The 19675-nt window shown below is 37.9% G+C and overlaps 3 protein-coding genes and 1 long non-coding RNA gene across 5 annotated transcripts in view; 2 read left to right on the top strand and 2 right to left on the bottom strand.

Moving 5' to 3' along the window:
* Positions 1–629: 629 nt before the first annotated feature.
* LOC114568355 (hepatic lectin-like) lies at positions 630–7690 on the top strand. 2 transcript variants are annotated; one of them, XM_028597941.1, is made up of 8 exons: positions 630–708; positions 1225–1302; positions 5693–5809; positions 6096–6161; positions 6383–6454; positions 6655–6806; positions 6931–7055; positions 7144–7690. In XM_028597941.1, the coding sequence occupies exons 1-8, from the start codon at positions 648–650 to the stop codon at positions 7331–7333; spliced, it is 861 nt and encodes a 286-aa protein (XP_028453742.1). In that variant the 5' UTR covers positions 630–647; the 3' UTR covers positions 7334–7690. The 2 variants fall into 2 exon arrangements, with proteins under 2 accessions (XP_028453742.1, XP_028453743.1); XM_028597942.1 differs by lacking the exon at positions 6383–6454.
* On the bottom strand, positions 1257–3423 carry LOC114568356 (uncharacterized). Its single transcript, XR_003694270.1, has 3 exons — positions 3338–3423; positions 2426–2478; positions 1257–1299 (listed from the first exon to the last, which is right to left on the bottom strand). It is a non-coding gene; the product is annotated as an uncharacterized LOC114568356 (long non-coding RNA).
* Positions 7691–8034: 344 nt separating the features above from the next.
* On the top strand, positions 8035–11729 carry illr4 (immune-related, lectin-like receptor 4). Its single transcript, XM_028596811.1, has 7 exons — positions 8035–8134; positions 8316–8366; positions 9496–9621; positions 9863–9938; positions 10562–10713; positions 10838–10962; positions 11051–11729. The coding sequence occupies exons 4-7, from the start codon at positions 9920–9922 to the stop codon at positions 11238–11240; spliced, it is 486 nt and encodes a 161-aa protein (XP_028452612.1). The 5' UTR covers positions 8035–8134; positions 8316–8366; positions 9496–9621; positions 9863–9919; the 3' UTR covers positions 11241–11729.
* A 445-nt stretch (positions 11730–12174) lies between these two features.
* Positions 12175–19675, bottom strand: part of LOC114567706 (zinc finger MYM-type protein 4-like) — a 31000-nt gene continuing 23499 nt past the window's right edge. The window contains exons 26-37 of the mRNA XM_028596808.1: positions 19219–19359; positions 19090–19127; positions 18800–18917; positions 18462–18574; positions 17439–17625; positions 16738–17018; positions 16488–16653; positions 15787–15938; positions 14493–14607; positions 14162–14410; positions 13819–13936; positions 12175–13080 (exon numbers count right to left, since the gene is read on the bottom strand). Coding sequence (XP_028452609.1) covers positions 12849–13080; positions 13819–13936; positions 14162–14410; positions 14493–14607; positions 15787–15938; positions 16488–16653; positions 16738–17018; positions 17439–17625; positions 18462–18574; positions 18800–18917; positions 19090–19127; positions 19219–19359 — 1910 coding nt within the window. The 3' untranslated portion in view covers positions 12175–12848. The remainder of the gene's footprint in view (positions 13081–13818; positions 13937–14161; positions 14411–14492; positions 14608–15786; positions 15939–16487; positions 16654–16737; positions 17019–17438; positions 17626–18461; positions 18575–18799; positions 18918–19089; positions 19128–19218; positions 19360–19675) is intronic.

A 19675-nucleotide genomic window follows, 5' to 3' on the forward strand; every position in this document is an offset into this window, starting at 1 on the left:
GTTTGAAGTTATTGTCTTTGAATTATTTAGCCTATTTATTGTGAAAATCATTCCCCATGTCTGGGCAGGAAGGTTTCTATATATTATATTATAATATTTTAGACAATCATACATGTATTTTCCCCTGCAAAAACATTTTAGTAGACTTTACTGACTATGTAGGATGGTATAGTAATACTATAATGGGGTAGCCTATAGCCTCACTTTTATTGATATGTTTTGTATTTCCCTTTGTTTGATAGTGAAGATGGAGAGAGAGAGAGAGAGAGAGAGAGAGAGAGAGAGGGAATTCCTGCAATTTCTCTTGTTTTTTAATTGTTTGTTTTACCCCTTTTCCACCAAAACAACTCTTTCTGCCTTATCAACAGACAAACCTCATCACGTTCTATATAAAAACCCTAAACTAAACAAAAAAGACCAAAACCTCATCTTTCTTATCTATCTGTGAGTTCATAGTTACAGAACATACATAATGTGTTTCGTCTGAACTAAAAAGGAAGAAAAACATTTCTTCAGACAATCTAAAAAAGTTTAGATTGTCTTTTTAAAGACTTCCCCATTTCAGGTCCAGGAAGGATCTTTTTTTTTTTTGTATTCTGTGAAATGCTTATTTAGTTCCTGAAGTGACTGATGATCACAATGATACAATGGCTGAAGCTGAGGTCCTGTACTCTGATGTCAAGTTCACAAGAGAAAAGGGAAACACTGGTGAGTCTTAAATATGTGATACTTTATCTATCTATCTATCTATCTATCTATCTATCTATGTTTATATATATATATATATATATATATATATATATATATATATATATATATATATATATATATATATATATATATATATATATATATATGTATATTGTGTGTGTGTGTATATATCTATATATCTATTTATATATATATATATATAGATATATAGATAGCTCCTGAGGATCCTAAACAAACTATCTATCTATCTATCAATCTATCTATCTGTCTATCTGTCTGTCTGTCTGTCTGTCTGTCTGTCTGTCTATCTATCTATCTATCTATCTATCTGTAGGCTTTACGTCCCTCCTAAATTTCTGCCACCAGAGCTATAAATACCTCCAAGATGTGTTTTCTTCATCTGTCAGAGTTTAAGTAAAATACAGTATGAATGTTTAATCCAACCCTTTCTCTATAATCAGCACATAGTCACTATCAGCTCACTCAACAGAAAGTTTTGTGTTTTTGTTGCAGGGACCGCTTCCTCACCGGCTGAAGTCACTTACTCTGAGGTCAGGCTCTCCAAGACGCAGCCATGCACAGGGCTACCTGGTGGGTAATAAAAAGAAGTGATTTGACCTCCAGTCAGTGCTTATAATGAAGCAAACCGCCACCGGTCTAAGCATTTTTTATTTCTTGTTGGAGAAAAAACGTGTATTCTTTATAACGTACAACCAAACTTATTACAGTAAAGAATTTCAATTGCTGCCTTAACCTTTAGTACTTACAATGTGTATTCTTCCTTCAAAATGTTGCATCCTCGTGTAACTTTAATCAGTTTTAAACCACCTTTAATGTTTGTACTGTAAATATGCAGTTATATTGGGAGAATGCATTCTACGTGGATGGGTTTAAAGATAATTTACTGTAAATACCAAAGCCATGATTTAAAAAAAAAAACATATACAGTAGCATATAAGCCAAAATATAAATGTTATGCAATACAACTTTGTTAGGTATGAATGTTAAAAATAATTATTTTGCACAAAATAGAGGAGACAAAATCTGGACCTAAGAAGAATAAGGCAGCTAAAAGAAGAAAAATGATCAGATGATGAAGAATGCTTCTGCTTAGTCTGTGTGGAGCCATTTTCAAACAGTGGTCCAAAAGATACCTGGGTAAAATGTGTAAAATGCAACAAATGGGCCCATGATGCTTGCACCTTAGGCCAGGCAATTTATGTGTGTCAGAATTGTGACTCTGAAGATGAGTCTGATTAGTCAAATACAGGCCTGGGCATCTGTCTAGTTCAGAGGTCAAACATGTTAAGTTAAGCAAGTTATCTGCAGCATTTCATGAATCTATGTGCAAGCCAGAGAACGTTAGAGTTTAAAGTTCAAAGTAAAGTGGTCTTGCCACTTAATGTGTTTTGATTGAAATGTGTATTGTTTTTCCAGGTTCTCTAGGCATGATTGTTTATATTTTCAGTTCTGGAAATCAATATTCACAAATTAGTTGTGTTCTTATTTTTAGATAATCTAGTGTGACAACTTACCCGCCGATGGGGCAAATTGTCACAAGTGCACATTCTCTATTCAACAGTCTACAACTCCGTAATGAGATAAGATATGAAAAAAATGAAAACTTCCTTCTTTCATTTGGTATGACATTCATACCATTGTGATGGATGGTGCTCAGTAAATGTTAGACAGTGTGAAAAGTGTGACAACATACCCCGCTCTCCCCTAGCTTTTGCGGGGGCACAGAACAGGGGGTCTGGGGGTCTTCTGCAAGAAAAATGTTTTGGGATTTGATTTCTATTTCTTGCATTTCTACTTATATTTATAGGCACTATGTTGATACCAAATCCAGGAAACGATGAAGTTGACCATAATGAAATTATGCCTGAAGGAATAGTGCTTAAATATGTATAAGTAAAAGATGTCTTATTTTCTTTATTGCTTTCAATAGGGGCCAATCACCGAGACTTATAAATAAAGTAAAATAAAGTGGGGTTGACGCTAGTCTCGCTTTGCCAGACCCTCCTCCAAAGTGTGCGGGAGGAGGGTCTGGCTACTCCAGTATTCGGGGATGGGAGGAAAACGTGCTCTGGTTTATTGGCATTTCTTTAAACCTATCACAATTGTCTTGGGCGGTGCTAAGCACCGGAGAAAAGCTGCAAAATAGGCTTGGAAGGAACTTGTTTTGGTGGAACGTGTACGTTTAAAAGTTGTTTTAGTCGTTCAACAGAAAACTCCGATTGGACAGATAGTCTATCTAGCTGTCTGGATTTACCCTGCAGAGATCTAAGAAAAGGTTAACGATAGTTCTCATATATCGACCAGAGTTTAAAATGCCAACACATTAGGAAGCCCAAGGTAACGGATATCCGCCCTAAGTAAGTGAAATCCGGCGAATTTTCCGGCAGCAACGGCGCAATCCCAGAAGTGGAACGTCAAGGATATAGACTAAAGTGATGCAAACTGTGGGCGTTTCCCAATATGTGTTCTTCTTCTGACCAGTGATTCTTGCATTGGTTTAATTTAATTATGTAATTGGTTTATTATGATTTGTTTCTGAAGATGGATTACTAGCTAAAGTGGTAAATTACTAGTCCCTTTAATTACACTCTGATCTCATTCTCACCTCTGTTGGTCCTAGGGCGTTTCCCAATATGTGTTCTTCTATTGACTCGAGTTCTTGTGTCCCTGTGAAACGTCATCTCGTGTTGCCAAAGTACTGTCCCAAAACACAAGTTCCCATTTCGCCAAAAACAGTTAAAATTCCCGGATGTATTTTTTTTTAAATATTACAACACATGTGCATCATAAGATTAACGGGAACCTGTGTTAACTGTCTTTTTGGAGTTAAACTCAACAAGCACACACACATACACACACACACACATCGCAGCAGGCAGAGAAGAGATATACCATAGACTGTATATTATATGAGATATACCCGTTTCTTTTCGGGAGACTTGTTTAAATTATGCCATAGGCTATAGCCTACATTATATTTTGTATTTAGTTCATATTTTTTGGTGTATTTGTTTTCTGATTTATTAGAAATTGAGTTTCAGTCTGTATGATAAATGTACAGTTGTACATAAAGTGGTAACATGCTATGACATGTTATGTAGACTAAAGGGGAGACACCAACCTTCTAATTTCCATCTCCCTGGGCATATACAGTGCACTACAATAATATAGAAATGGTAATTCCACATAATACTAATAGGAACACATAGGACACACCAGTGCATATGCCTTTTTTTTTTTTTTATTTAAACTGACTTAAACTTATACGCTAATAATAGTAGGGATCGCGTTCCACTCTTTTGAATAAGTAAAGGGTGTTTGAGCTAAACCATAAACAATAAAATTAAAGCTCAATTTGTTTTATTTTTCAATATTATTGCAATAGTTGTAGCATTATGAGGTTTTCTTGTCCGGAGATTGTTTTAATACAAAGTGGTTATATTGTTGTGGTTTTTATTTCTAGCTGGTATTTTGGAGCCTTGCAGGTAGCCTCTGTGCTGGCAGTGTTGAGCAATAACAGGAAGAACGCATCGTCTCAAACTGTTAACAGCGTTTTCTGTGCTTGTGAACTTGCGAGTTTATTCTTCCAAGAACAACCAGCAAGAACGTTCTCCCCAAGAACACAAGTCCGTAGTTTGCACTCTTGGTATTGAGAGACGCCCAGGATTTTGAAAAGACCCCCGGTCCCCAGTGGAAGTTAGGTCATAGCATTTGCAGTTCCTGTTAATTTTGCTGATATTTCTGATTGCTTAGACCAAAACAGTCAAAATGCTAAAACGTCTCGTCATAGGACGGTTTACTCTGAAAGTGTGATAGAGCTATGTGCTGAATGTGAGGATTGTACTTAGAGTTTTAACAATTGGAAGTTTGTTTCAGTAAATGTGCCAAATCGATTGAGGAAAACTGTAACTGCAAAGACAGAAAAAGAAATCTACCACTGAATGAAGAGAGGACTTGTTGACAGGGTCTGGTGGTTTACTATGAAATGGGAAGATGAGAAGAAGTCACATTGGAGAGAAAAAAAGGAACAGACGGTGAAACAGGGTCACGTATTAATAAATGTTTTAGTCATCGTTTCTACAACGTCTCAAGCTTCGTTTCTTTCATTTCATTGTATTTGAGTACTCATATCCGTATGTCTGTGCAGAGACTGTCTAGGTGATGAATAATGTACCTTAAATAAAGTGATGCTAAAAAAAAAAACATAGAAAACACAAATGTGTGAACATGTCTGGAGTGTGGTTTGCTAAAATAAGGTTTCTACACATTCCTAAAAACAACACTAACAGGTTGTCACAGCTTTAAAGGCCATTGTGAATATCAAAATTATACACAATAAGATACACTGAAATGAACTTTTCATAGATTCACCTTTCTGTTCTACAAAAGTATCAACCATGCTGTGTTCAAAAAATGCTAATAAAAACAGCAGTTTTAAAAATGTCAACAACAACAAAAATGAAAAAATAAATAAAACAAATGGCTCTGTTGGTCTGTTTAAATCTCAGTATATCAAGTATATCTTTTACCTGCCGGACTCCAGTAAATCAGCCATACATTTGCATAAACTTTTTTTTTTAGATTAAAAACCTGGATGATTTTTTGACAGATCTGTTTTGGGGGGAAAAAAAACACCACAAAGTGAACTCAAATCCTGTTTATACGTATGTCACGTCATTCTGAAGGTTTAGAATTTCACCTTTGTTTGGAAAAAGTTACCTGTAAAAACACATTTAAAAGTTTAGATTGGAAAATTAAATTGCTGCCAAATATATGGATTTAACTTGAACTTTCACACTGACTGTGATATCTCTCTTTCCTCTTCTGCAGTCTTTGTACAGACATGCAATTACAGAAACTTTGTTTCAACATTTAATAAACCATTTAATCTGAGAAAGCCCACTAATAACTCAAGTTACTTCAGTTCATGTAAACACACTCTGTCATTTCGGTTCAACAGGTTCCCAACAACAACAGCCGGTGTTAAATGGACGATCAAAGGTCCCATCGGAGAGAGTGGCCTTAGGAGTGGTCAGTGTTCTCCTGGCTGCTGCTGTCATCGCTCTTGGTCTGATTGGTGAGTTTGTCAACTTCTTTTCAAAGTCATTTCATTTAGATTATAAAATCTGATGGTTGCTTTGAAGAATAGCATTGGACGCTTTCAGGAGAACGTTGGAATTCTGTGTTTTCCTATTTCAGAACTATTGACGTAAAATCAGAAAATGGAATTTACAAATGTCACATTTTCTGTCTTTCCTGAAATCCAGAGCTCCCTGTATTTATAATAATCACTCATTGGAGTTATTCTGCTCTGACAGACACCTGCTATGAAGTATGTGTTTTTTTTTCTTTTGTTAAATCAGCCCATAAAAACATGGAACTTTCCCAAACGCTGACTGAGCGTGATGCTGTGGCAAGAAATCTCACAGGTAAACTTTCTCAGCTGCAAGGTCAGTTTAAAATGTGCCACATTTATGACACTTTCCAATTTATTTCTAACAGGTGACACCTAATAATAATCTGTTAATAATGATTTCTCTTTGTTTCAACTCAACTTACTGGACCGTGAAAGAGTTTTGTTCTCTGTTCAGGTTCTCAAATAAGAGTTCATCCAGATAAAAGGAAATCTTTTTATCTCCTTTTATAACAGAACAATACTCTAAAGTAAAGTCATGCAACACGGTGCAGCCAACGTTCCCAAACCCTACTGACATGAAAATGAGTAAAGTGATGGATTTTTGCCTTTCTTACATGTTTGCATCCTCTGATGATGATAAAAGAAACAGTGATGGATTGACAGATTGTCTCAGATGCTCTGATTCAAACTCTTTCACGTCTAAACTACAGCTGCTTCCAAATCACACAAATGTAAACAGTGATTTGTTGCACCTGACTGAAGTCTTTGCTGTGATCTCTTTAAAGATGAGCCATATCAGAAATGTGAAGAAGGCTGGGAGCTTCACGGAGGGAAGTGCTATTATTTCTCCACCGACCGTTTGCCCTGGGAACTCAGCAGACATCAATGTATAGCTCAACATGGAGATCTGGTTAAGATAGACAGCAGAGAGGAGCAGGTATACCACAATGCTGCAGCTTCATGTTTTATCACATCATATGTTTACACATTAGTTAACATGGTCTCTCAGCACAGAAAAGTGATGTCACATGTTGATGATTTCATCAACTTTTCCTTTTAAGACATTCCTGGAGCAGAAACTGAGAGAAAAAATGAACGACGCTGAGGACAAGTTCTGGATCGGACTGACGGACTCACAGACAGAGGGCACATGGCTGTGGGTCGACGGCTCGCCACTGGACACCAGGTTTGACTGTTGTAAACAATTTGGTCAATTTCCAATATAACAGTAATCAGTTTTATTGAACCAGTTCTTTCTGATCCCAATATCTCAGTTTGACTTTTTGGTTGTCTGGAAATCCAGACAACTGGGAAGGAGAAGATCTTGATGGAGAGGACTGCGTGAGGATGGGGGAGAGAGGCGGAGCTCGAGAACTGAACTGTTGGTTTGATAAATCCTGCAAAGTGCCTCACAGACGTATTTGTGAGAAACAAATAACCGCTGCACATTTAAAATGTGTCTGAGATGCAGTCCAGCTCAAGTCTCACTCAGCCCGTTACACATGCTCAGGACAGGATGCAGAGAGTGGAGTTTTGATGCAGCTAATGATAAAAATAAGCCCTGCAAAGATTAAAATGCTCCTTGAATGTTTTCTTGAATATGTGTAACTATCAAGGAAAGGATCAGATGTAAAAGATAAGAGATAACAATCCTGATTGTACAGAGTCAACCAGAAGCTTTTTACTGATTTTCTTAATTTGTGCTCGGTCACCTGTAAAAATGCATCAACTATTCTAAACTTGAAAGCATTTACAAAATGTTTGGATATATTAGAAACTGATTTATCAGATGCACAATAATAAAAATGTTAAAATCTTCGACTAATTCTGTGTTTATTGAAACTAAACCGCTCCATATTGCTCCTAGTGAATTATTTTAGCCATGATTCTGAACTATGAGTGTTTGGAGTCTTTTTCAGCATATACAGTCTAAACATGTAAAGACTGAATATTCTGAATCAAAGACAAAAACGTTTTTTAAAGAAAAATAAACAACATAAATTAAATTCTAACAAAATCAAAAGACAAGCATATCTCTCACATGTAATCAAAGACAGTGTCCCACTCAACCTGAACTCACCCTACAGGCAAGACTAACAATTATTATTATGTGTATAGGGAACTAGACTCTTTAAGAAAAAAAAAAGCCTCCTACACATCTTTGGGTCCAACAGGAAGTTTGATAGTCACTCAGTGTTGATGGCGTGCTGAACTTTGATGTTACTCTAAGTTAAGGAGCCGAAAAAGAGCAGGCAGGAGTCAGTGGTGAGTTTTGAATATGTTGCTTGATGCTTTCTATGTATCTACACTATGTATGTATCTACAGTATCTATCTATCTATCTATCTATCTATCTATCTATCTATCTATCTATCTTGTAAAACTTCACTTCTACGGTTACACAAATTATTTCCAAAAGGATATTGATTTTGTGCTTATTGTTACAGAAAGTTTCCTCATTGATCGTATAATGAGCCATCCACAGGACAACAGAGAAGGTAATACCTAGTGGTGGAATGTAACTAAGTACTGTACTTATGAAGTACAATTTTAAGTTACTTTGCTTGAGTATTTCTCTTATCCGCTACTTCATACTTAGGGCCTACTCCACAATAATTCAGAGAGAAATGTACTTTTTACTTCACTTTATATTTGACAGCTTTAGTTACTTTACAGATTCAGATTCTTAAAACTAAATATACATCAATGAATGGTTATGTGAATTTACTGTAAAATAGAGTGAAGAGACAACGTCAAGGCAGAGAAAAAATGAGGAACAAACCATGACTAGTTTTGGTATCGGTCTTAACACGGTGACCAACAGGAAATTGGGAGTGTCATGCCAGCAGCCCTCTGCACTGCCATGGACCAACAGCAACGTGGGAAACTGCTGCCATGTAATGGAGCAAAAATAACTTCACGTTTTTGGATTTAAATCTCAAAATTTCTTAAAAATAATTACTAACTTGTAGAAGCATGAAACATAATGTATCATTTATTTAAAGTCAGTTTAAAGTTCACTAATGTTTAATCGGTACAAAAAACAAAGTATCAAAGTATATAGACGACTAATTTTTGGACGGCAGCCATATCTTTATGGAGTCTCGCTGCCACCTTGAGGTGCAGGCAATGAGTGTGGAGACAAAGGATTATTACACGGTTAATTAGTAAACTTTAGAGGTGCTGCTAGGATAATTTTGAAGAAGTTTGGAGAGAGCCAGGCCGGTTGTTTCCACCCATTTCCTGTCTTTATGCTCAGTTAAGCTAACAGGCTGCTGGCTGTAGCTTCATGTTTACCTTACACACACACACAAGTGTCAATCTTCCCATCTAACTCTGCAATAAAGCCAGAGTAAGAGGAGAAGCCTATTTCACAAAATGTTGAACAAATTCTTTAAGCACTGTAATGGGATTCTTGGTGGCATGTTGCTGTTGCTTAACTTTATAATATTATGTTATTACATCATAATATTACACGGCTCTTTGATTCTTTGAGAACTGCAACGGCGATACAGAAAATGTGCTTAAGCAGGTGAAGAAGAAAAAAAACATATAGATAAGTACATATCACTACCTATCTATTCTCACATCTGTTTTACATTTCTGTCTCTTCTAACTGATGAACAGCAGAAGCTCCAACCTCCCAACAACAGTGGGTGCCACGTGGAGGGTCAAAGGTCACCTCAGAGAGAGTGGCCCTGTTCGTTCTGAGTGCTCTCCTGGCAGCTGCTGCCATTGTTATTTGCCGTCTCTGTAAGTCTGTCATGTAGATGGACTCCCATAGCTACACTGGAGAATAAAACAGGTTTTGGTGTTTGGGGTGACCTCCATGAGTATACTATACAGTGTGGAAAATTTTATTTAACTAAGAATTTTGTTAGTTCAACACGTTAGTCCTTTCAACATTTAGTCAGTGATTAATTTGAAGTTTTTCTTCTAAAGAAATTGATCAAGCACTGACTGATTTGAACCTGTACTTCTGGGTTTTCTTCAGCTTTTGAGAACCTGCGAAACAAGAAAAGTTTCCAGACACAGAGACGAGCATGAAGCCATGAAAAGAAATCTCACAGGTAAGCCGGTCAGGTTTTGAAACGGTCTAAAAAGGTTCAGTCTACAAGTCGCAGGTCTACACTACAAGGTCACTTCAAAATGTGTCAGTTTTCAGTTTCATTCCAACAGTTGACAGATCTGTAATAATAATAATAATAATCTCAGCTGCTCTCAGATTTAACACTTGCACGTTTAAACTCCTGCTGCTTCCAAAACACACAAATGTAAACAGTGAGTTATTGTGTGATTTATTTCTCTTTGTTTCTACTCAACTTACTGGACCGTGAAAGAGTTTTGTTTCTGATCAGGTTCTCAAATAAGAGATGATCCAGATAAAAAGAAAATCTTGTATCTTCTTCTTTTACAAGAACAGAACAATGCTCCAAAGTAAAGAAATGCAAGAAGGTGCAGCCAACGTGCCCAAACCCTACTGACATGAAAATGAGTAACCAATGGATTTTTGCCTTTCTTACATGCATCCTCCTCGTCTGATGATAAAAGAAACAGTGATGGATTGAGAGATTGTCTCAGATGCTCCGATTCAAACTCTTTCACGTCTAAACTACAGCTGCTTCCAAATCACACAAACGTAAACAGTGATTTGTTGCACCTGACTGAAGTCTTTGCTGTGATCTCTTTAAAGATGAGCCATGTCAGAAATGTGAAGAAGGCTGGGAGCTTCACGGAGGGAAGTGCTATTATTTCTCAACCGACCGTTTGCCCTGGGAACTCAGCAGACATCAATGTATAGCTCAACATGGAGATCTGGTTAAGATAGACAGCAGAGAGGAGCAGGTATACCACAATGCTGCAGCTTCATGTTTTATCACATCATATGTTTACACATTAGTTAACATGGTCTCTCAGCACAGAAAAGTGATGTCACATGTTGATGATTTCATCAACTTTTCCTTTTAAGACATTCCTGGAGCTGAAACTGAGAGAAAAAATGAACGACGATGAGGACAAGTTCTGGATCGGACTGACGGACTCACAGACAGAGGGCACATGGCTGTGGGTCGACGGCTCGCCACTGGACACCAGGTTTGACTGTTGTAAACAATTTGGTCAATTTCCAATATAACAGTAATCAGTTTTATTGAACCAGTTCTTTCTGATCCCAATATCTCAGTTTGACTTTTTGGTTGTCTGGAGATCCAGACAACTGGGAAGGAGAAGATCTTGATGGAGAGGACTGCGTGAGGATGGGGGAGAGAGGCGGAGCTCGAGAACTGAACTATTGGTTTGATAAATCCTGCAAAGTGCCTCACAGACGTATTTGTGAGAAACAAGTAACAGCTGCACATTTAAAATGTGTCTGATATGCAGTCCAGCTCAAGTCTCACTCAGCCCGTTACACATGCTCAGGACAGGATGCAGAAAGTGGAGCAATGCTATTTCTATACAGCTAATGTTAGGAAAATAAACAAATAAGCCCTGCAAACATTACAATGAAATGTACTTACAGTATTTAAAGTAAAAGTACTAAATGTAGAAAAACGTCCCCTGGGATTGTTTATTGTTTACTGATTATTACTCGTGCATTAATGTGAAAGTAGGATTTTACGGTTATAGTTGGTTGAAGTGGAGTTCATTTTAACTGTTTTGTGTTGGACTGCAACTAATGATTATTTTCATTATGAATTAATCTGCTGATTATTTTCTCCATTAATTGATTGGTTTGTAACTACACAACTACACAGAGCCTAAAGTGACACCTTCACAATGCAATGTTTTTGCATAAAGAAATACTTAAACAATATCAAAATAGTTGCCAATTTGTTTTCTGTCAATCCAATAATCATTTCAGCTGTACTTGCTTAATCTGTTTGGTAGTTTAATTTATAACAACGTTTTATATTTTATAAGCTCTTTGCGTGCAAAAATCTTAATTTGTTAAATTAGTAACTAAAGTCAAATAAATGTAGTATAGTATAAATGCCATTATTTCCCTTTGAGATGTAGTAGAGTAGAAGAAGAAATGTGCAGTGAGTGACAGAATTAACCAGCTTTTACGGATGTTCTTAATTTGAGCTACAACAGCTCGGGTCAACTGTAAAAAAAAAAAAAAAAAAATTAATTAAACAATTTTTGAAACTGTCTTTATGTGTTTTCCATTTGTTTGTAACTAAAGAATTTTACAAAAAAAATATTTCCCTAAAAAAAGTGTTTGTATATAACATGCAGCAATAGTAATCTTTCTTGGTCTTTTTCCATTTTGGAGATATGCATAATAACAGTTAGGTAAAACAATGATTACTTTTCAAAATCTGTATTTATTGAAAATAAAAAATAACTAAATCCCGAGTCACAGCTGAAAGCAACATTCAACTGACTCCAGAGATACAAACACAAAAAGTTGCCGAACACTACACATCAGCAGTTAACGTAAACTTGTTCTTCATTTCTCTTTTGAAGTTAAAAGACATCAGCGGCTAACTCAGAATTTGAGGGTTGGTAATGTTGTGGAGCGAGTAATGAGACGGGAAAGTGTTAGCAGAAGTACTGAAGCTAAGACTGTATATGTTTTTGCACTCTTGGCTGAATTTTCCCAGTAAAAGGTTCTTGTATCTGTTGAATCCTTCCAGAAGGCTGCTGAAACGAAGGGAGCTGAGCGGTTTGTTGCAGTTGCGTGGTCAACCAAGTTTTTCAGCAATTAAAAAAAAGTAAGATTAATTCAGACATCTATCTGAAGTTTGACATTTAGTTTAAATTAGTCTAAGCTAAAACCCCTGAAACAGCAGCTAAAGTGTGCAACAGTAACAGTTCCAAGTCCAAATGACTGAAATGGTTTGAAATAGCAGCTGGTTGTAAAGTTTCTGTCTGATGGAATGTATTTGGTTGCAAATGCCCAAATTTAAACACAGATCTCCAAAAAAAAAAAAGAGAAAAAAAAAAGAAAAGGGAATTAATTCTCCAACTGCCCTTCATCATTCCAAATCCTCCTCGTCAGGTACGAACCGTGTGTCACCTCCCCCCCGCTGGTCCACACCTCTTCTATCTCCCCCCTGCAGCTCTCGGATGGCGAGGATTCGTACAAGCATGGCCTCCATGGGGCCGTCGTCCAGAGGGGTGGAGGAGAACCACAGAGGGCTGTTGGGAACACAACGGCCATCTGGAGAAAGGTAGAACAAGTCGGTGTGCTGCCTCAGCGACTCGGAGCTGGATGGAAGGAGACAAAAGAGAAAATAAAGATGTAACAACAAGCTCATAATTATTTTACAGTACACTGTGTTTTGATGTGTTGACTTGTCTTCCTGGATGTACTCGGTGTGGTATCGTACAAACTTTGAGGCTGATGATAGCTACCTAAAGCTCCGAAAGATGATCGAGTTCACTTGGACATGTTAAGCAATATGAAATTACTCTCTTTTCCCGAAAATATCTGGGTGCAATTTTCACTTAATGTAAGTTTCTTTTCTGCGACATCTTTTTAACTCATGTTTATAAGTTATTATATTACAACATTTCAAAAAGCATGTTAAAAAGTGCTTTACAAAAAACAAGGCAGCAAGGCACTAAAGACAGACGACAGAACTGCAACACAAAAAAGGACACCTTGTTCACATAAATATTGTCATCTTAAGCTGGTATCATCAATATTTTTAACTAAACAATGGGTCAAATGTAGCCCAGAAATCTAGCGGCAGCAAATTTAATTTGCAGCCAGGGGTGTCTAGGCACTCTCCGTTGGCTTGCGAGCTGGAAAAACCAAACTCTGGTCAGGCCAATCACATCGTGTATAGAGTCGGTGGGCGGGATTATGGCGGCTCAAAATCCCATACTGCTCATATCTTAAATCGTAACATCTCATCAGCAGGTGGGAGCGAAAGTAGTACAGTGGACAAAGAGTCAATAACACGACTAAACTAAAATGCATAAAAATATATAGCTACGAACCACTTGGAGAGGTAGAACTCGTAGAGTCTGATTGGACAGCGGAGAGGGTTCTCGGTGTTCTCCATCATCTCCATACTCTCTTTTTTCTTGCGCTTCTTAGCTGGTACTCCGTCTACATCTGACACACACATACACACTTTTTTTTTTAACACTCCTTGCTTCTATCGTTTCATATGCAGTAAAATAGGCCTAAAACTAAAATATTAAACTTTCATATACAGCAGCTGAACAAAATGTCTCTGAAATAATCCATTTTGAATAAGTTTAAGTACTTTTATATGTTAAATTAATATTATTAAAATATAATCAGGTACATCACTTTGACCCACAGCCATACTGGTACCTGGCTCTGGCTTGTTTATGGATACTGGCGGGTAGAAGCGCAGGAAGGTGGTCTTGGTGTTGTTCTGGTTGGTTTTGGTGCAGCGCATGACGTGAGCAAAGGACAGCTGGCGGTGCTGCTCCACCGTGGTGAAGCCAAAGTACTTGCAGCAGAAGAAAAGGAGGGTGTTGAGGAGGACGATGGGGGAGTACGCCCCCAACTGTTTACAGTCCCAGAGAAACTCCTCCTCCACACGGGAATGGATATAACCTGCAGAGAGAAGGAGAGACCCATTAGAAATCTGGTCAATCTGAGGTGATCAGAGGCAGAAAAAAAGGACATGGTGACTCACCGCTGGCTGATATTGAAGGTTTGAAACCTTTCAGGATGTTGTTGAACTTTGTGGAGAACTTGTTGTAGATCAGATCGCTGAATATGTTCTCCATACGCTCGTTCTCAAACAGGTACTACAGAGAAACGACAAAATTACACTCCGACAAAACAACAAGAACTGGGTGACCATATACAAGTGATTTGTGAAGGTGAATGAATGTATGAATGCTTCCAGCAGAGGGCGCTGCTGTAGAGGTGAGACTTAAATCAGTCCCTTTATCAGTTAGTGACAATACAGTGAATTAGATTTTGGAAAATTATTTAGTGTTATAATAGATAGAATCAACGCAATAAACACACAGTTCCTAGGGGGTCTAAAAAGGGAGACTGCACTACTTCGTTGTGGAAAAGTGCCTTTAGCCAGTCAGCCTGGTCGGCCAGAGGTTCAAGAGAGTGGAATTTAATTACAATTCACATCAGACAACTAAACACTTACAGATTAATTAAAACAATGGATAATTAATACATACACATATCAGCATGTCTATGTATTTCCTCTTCTTGCTGTTACTTAGATGTCCTGTTCGTATGCAAAGTTGTTCTATATGTATATTCGACACGACTGCTTCTATTGCTTTTAACAACTGTGTGTCCTTTTCTAGTCTTTAAACTGCATGAGCGGTTTTTGTTTTTTGCTCTGATGTTTTTTAAAAAGCCTTTTAAACTGCATTACTCTTGGAGAATTGTCAATTTTTTACCATTTGTATTTATTAATTTACAATTTTCTTTAATAAACTAGAACTTTTTAATAAACTTTTTTTTTTTTTTTTTTTTTTTTACTTTTTATGCCCAGAGTAAGAGTTGGTACGTTAAAGCGTAAAATTTCATAAAAAATAAAGAAAATCCTTTAACTGCAAGAGAAAGCTACTTTTACTGAAAATTGGGTTGATGTGAGGAATGTTTATAACATCTTTATGATGCATTATGAATTAAGGCAGGTTGATTATTTAGCCTCTTTCTATTACTGACTCTCCTGTATAATGAAAGATAACTATATAAACATCTGGTTAACGGTCTCAGTTTTCTCATATCTACAAATAGTAAAATAAAAGCAGGCCGTTTATAGAATGGTGTATTACATCTTAGAAGTACCAAACAAGAGTAACAAGTAACAAAATTTCACAGGAAAAGACGTAAAAGGCTGCTTCAAAAAGAACAAAAGGGCAAACATACCCATGAAAAGACAGATGTCTGACACAGCAAGTCATGGATAGCATACTGTAAATGTGTGTGTACAGTGCTGCTCATCTTGCCTGTTGTATGCTGAGACAGAGGTAGAACAGGCTGTCGGGGGAGTACGGCTCTCCATCAGGTCGTTTCACCTCAGTAATGAAACAACAGAGGCTGTCGCTCAGCTCGGACGCAGAGCAGCGAAGAACATCCTCGTTTAAAGTCACAGCATGATCTAACAGAAGAAAAGAGTCACGAGAAAAGTGTTTAACATCTGTTTAAACCTGCATTTGATAAGTTTTGTTCTGCTAAAAATGTACACTAAATTTTAAACGCAGAACGAGTGGCATTTGTTGGTTGTGGTTTGTAAACACAACATTCAAAGTCTGCCTCTCCTCCACGGTTCAACGAGAGTTAGAGTGCGCGCCAACACCACAGATTCACTTTTTTTTTGGAACAAGATTTGTCTGCTTGGCGTTTCGCCACACTATATTTGTGTTTTGTTTCTCTGCGCTGTATTTGCCATTTTTGTAGCCTCCTATTGGATGCATGCTTATGATCTGGAATCTGGTCACGACGTTGTTATAGAGGTTGACACCCAGAAACATCCCCAAAATGAAAATACAGGGAGAGGACAGGGTCTCTGTAGATACAGACAAAGCCACACACTTCTAGCGGGTTGAGTGATGATTTTACAGGGATTATTTTTGTATAGATCTATACATAGTTTTTTTTTTTACAAAAATCCCTAAATTGTAAAAAAAAGAAAGACAGAAAAACATACAAGAAACAAGGTCCAGGTTGGTTTGTGATTTCCTCCACTGTATCCATCTCTTCCAGGCGGCAATTCCACATTGACTCTCAAGTTTTTGGAGCTTCCTAGACATGACCTTTTCTCTTTGAGAAGCCTCCTCTTCAGCTGCTCTGGACGACTGTTGCAGCTTACGACCCTTCGATATGGGAGGACAGACAAGATTACATCACAAGAAGATTAAACCACAGCTTCTAAACTCATTTCCCAGTTGGTTTGTTACCTTGTTCTTGTTGTGGACTTTCCCCACAGTTTGTTGTAATAGCATTGGGGCCGATTCAGCGCTCGGTGAGCCCTGGGGATCCCCCCTCATCTCCAGAGCAGGGGGTGGGAGCTCAGGTTGAGGCTCCCTGTGCATGCCCACCTCTAAAAACCGAGGTGTTTTTTTGTGGGTGTTTGGTCGACTGAGCGACCCAAAGCTGGTGTCAGAGGAGGAGTCTTTCTGGTTGTTGAAAGTGGCCTGATGATCTGAATCAAAGTCTTCACTATAGTTACTGCTGTGCTCTGAAAATAATGAAGATGATAATAAATTACGGACACACCAGTATAGAGCCGAAGGGTTTGCATGTTTTAGATGTATCATCAAACCAAAGAGGAGGCTTATCTATAAACCTGAAATCTCATCTGTCTTAATAATCTCCAAAAATGAAATGTCACATTTACCTGAAATTTATGAAATACGACAATAGCATTTTAAATATTTGCCTTTTTGGCCTTTATTTAACCTGGTTTGGGATCTAAATCAAATTTTCAAGAAATGGCAGCACAATTATATTACACAAACTAACACAGAGCCAATAATCACTGATGTACACAATAAAAACAAAAAGATCTCTTGATCCAGCCTTTTCTCTGGGCTATCCTTCCTCAAGTCCAAAGTGCAACAGTATCATCCATTCCCTTCATGTTCATCCAATGTCTTACCCTTCGGAGCATGAACTTCTTGTCTTCGTCCCTCTTTTGTCACCACTCTGTGTTCTCTCTTGTTCTTCTCATCTTGCACTTTCTTCCTCTCAGACTTTAAGTTGAGCTCTTCTTCCAGCGGGTCGGGGGGGATCCTCTCCTTCGTGACTTTTACAGTTGGGTCAGGAAGAAACACGGGCACAGGAAGCTGCAGCGGAGACAGTTTGGGAAAGTCTGTTAAATCTGATAGTGACACGTGGAGGCATTGCTGACTAACCCCAACCAGACAAGCATGAAAATATTTTTAGGACATTTGATATTTACAGTAATTTAACAGTACAGATAGACAGGAACCAAAGGGAAGGTGGACAGAGTGGGGAGGCTGGATTTATAATGTTACGCTGTATGTGTCTTAAATGGTTGGGCACAAGGACGCCTGAAGACCCCAAATGTTATCCCTTTAAAACAGAGATTCTTGATACTTTTCCCACAATTCTTTAACCAGTGCCCATTTGTGCAGTGCCTGTTCAGAATAGGCCGATTGCTTGGTTCCCAGTATTTTTTGTCTATTTCTTTGTCTAGGCCAAACTCTAAGCGCGGTTCAGTGAGGCACGGCGCGGCTGCTGCTCTTTTAGAGATTCAGCAATCAGTTTTTTGCAGCTGTACTTTTTGGCACGAGACCGGTTGCCGGTGAACCACAATAAAAGAGCCTTCTAGTTGTAGGGATGTAGTAACTCCGGTCTTATAATACATCCATGAGCAACTCCCCGCCCCCTCTGTTGTACTGCACATGCGGGAGACACAAACGCACGGAGATTCCTCGATTTATAGTTGGATGTCATAACTTAAAATCTCAACCTACAGTGACGGGGAGATACTTCAGTTTAATTTTTTTGTGGGGATAAATCATCAAATGTAAAGAAAACTTACTAAACTACTTTAATCCAGAGTTGAGATTTTAAAGCATGAAAACAGAGCAGAAAACAGTGAAGCTCTTCTGTGAGATTAGAGTAACATGAAAATGGTCAAGGTTGTTTTACATACCGGTAAAGGCAGGCCCAGAGGCGTCGGTGTGTACTGACTGTACATGTTCATAGGCAGAGGAACGTACACCGGCACTGGGACAGGCAGGACTATGACTTTAGGTACAAAGTTGTCTTCACACAACAACAAAAAAAGAAAACACAACCAACATCAAAACTCTTCATCCAGGAAAGAGTAAATCTTCATATTTGTATATTTTACCAGGAGTAAAGATGTGTGTGTAAGCCTCATATGGACAAAACTAAACACATGGGTACAGGGTGCATTTTTTTGCACTGCATCACAAAAACTCAATTTGGCTGAGCATTTTAAAAAATCCTGTAAATGATTTTCTTTACCTGTCTGTGCCTCTGTGTCAACAGTCTGTGTGGTACAGGAGACTCCCTTGTTGTGGACCAACGGCGTGCAGAGCATGGACTTGTTCTTCATTTCCTTGGGGACTGTTTGGACACTGGCCTGTGGAAAAGACACATATTAATTAACAATTAATAACAATAATTCAAACATTGGTTATATCTTAGCTAATTCAAACATTATGTGCTGAGAGTACATGCGTTAGCTTTTAACAAAGTTAACAGAAGGATAGATGGTAGCCATGTGGAAGACTTGGTTTTTGTAGTAAACTTACATGTCCAACAACCTTTGTTTGAATGTCAGGGACAGAGACTGTAGAAAAATGACAAAGTTGGAGTCAGAAAAACAAAGATTTCTATCTTCATTTATCACAATAAATAGCTTTTCTACAGTATGTGCATACATAATGTCTGTGTGTGTAGACCATGCTGTGCAGAGCTAGCAGAGGTACTGGTCTGCCTCGCCAAAGCGCTAGCAAGTGAGATAACGTTAGCGATGACGGGGAAGGACTCCACTGTGCCTGAAGATCTGGGCGGTGAAGAGACTGCAGGCAGGAAAGAAAGAGTTGTCAGTAGGGGCTGTAAGTGATTGATCTCTTAGCTATTTGCTAAGAAGATTATCATATCAGTGTATTCATTGCTACCACAGAAAGAAAATTAAAACTGGGAGTTTTAGATAATAAGTATACACAATGTCTGGACAAGGCTGAAATAAAATGTAAAGTAAATGTCCGGTTTGGCTCTTTGTGATTTTTTTTTCTGATGTTAACTTTTGGTCCCACAAGGACTACAACATCAGACATAAACAATAAGAAAGTCACAGTTAGTGAAGCAATGAAACAGACAAACAAAACATTGAAT

Source organism: Perca flavescens, chromosome 14 (genome assembly GCF_004354835.1).
Source record: "Perca flavescens isolate YP-PL-M2 chromosome 14, PFLA_1.0, whole genome shotgun sequence".
Classification (NCBI taxonomy): Eukaryota; Metazoa; Chordata; class Actinopteri; order Perciformes; family Percidae; genus Perca; species Perca flavescens.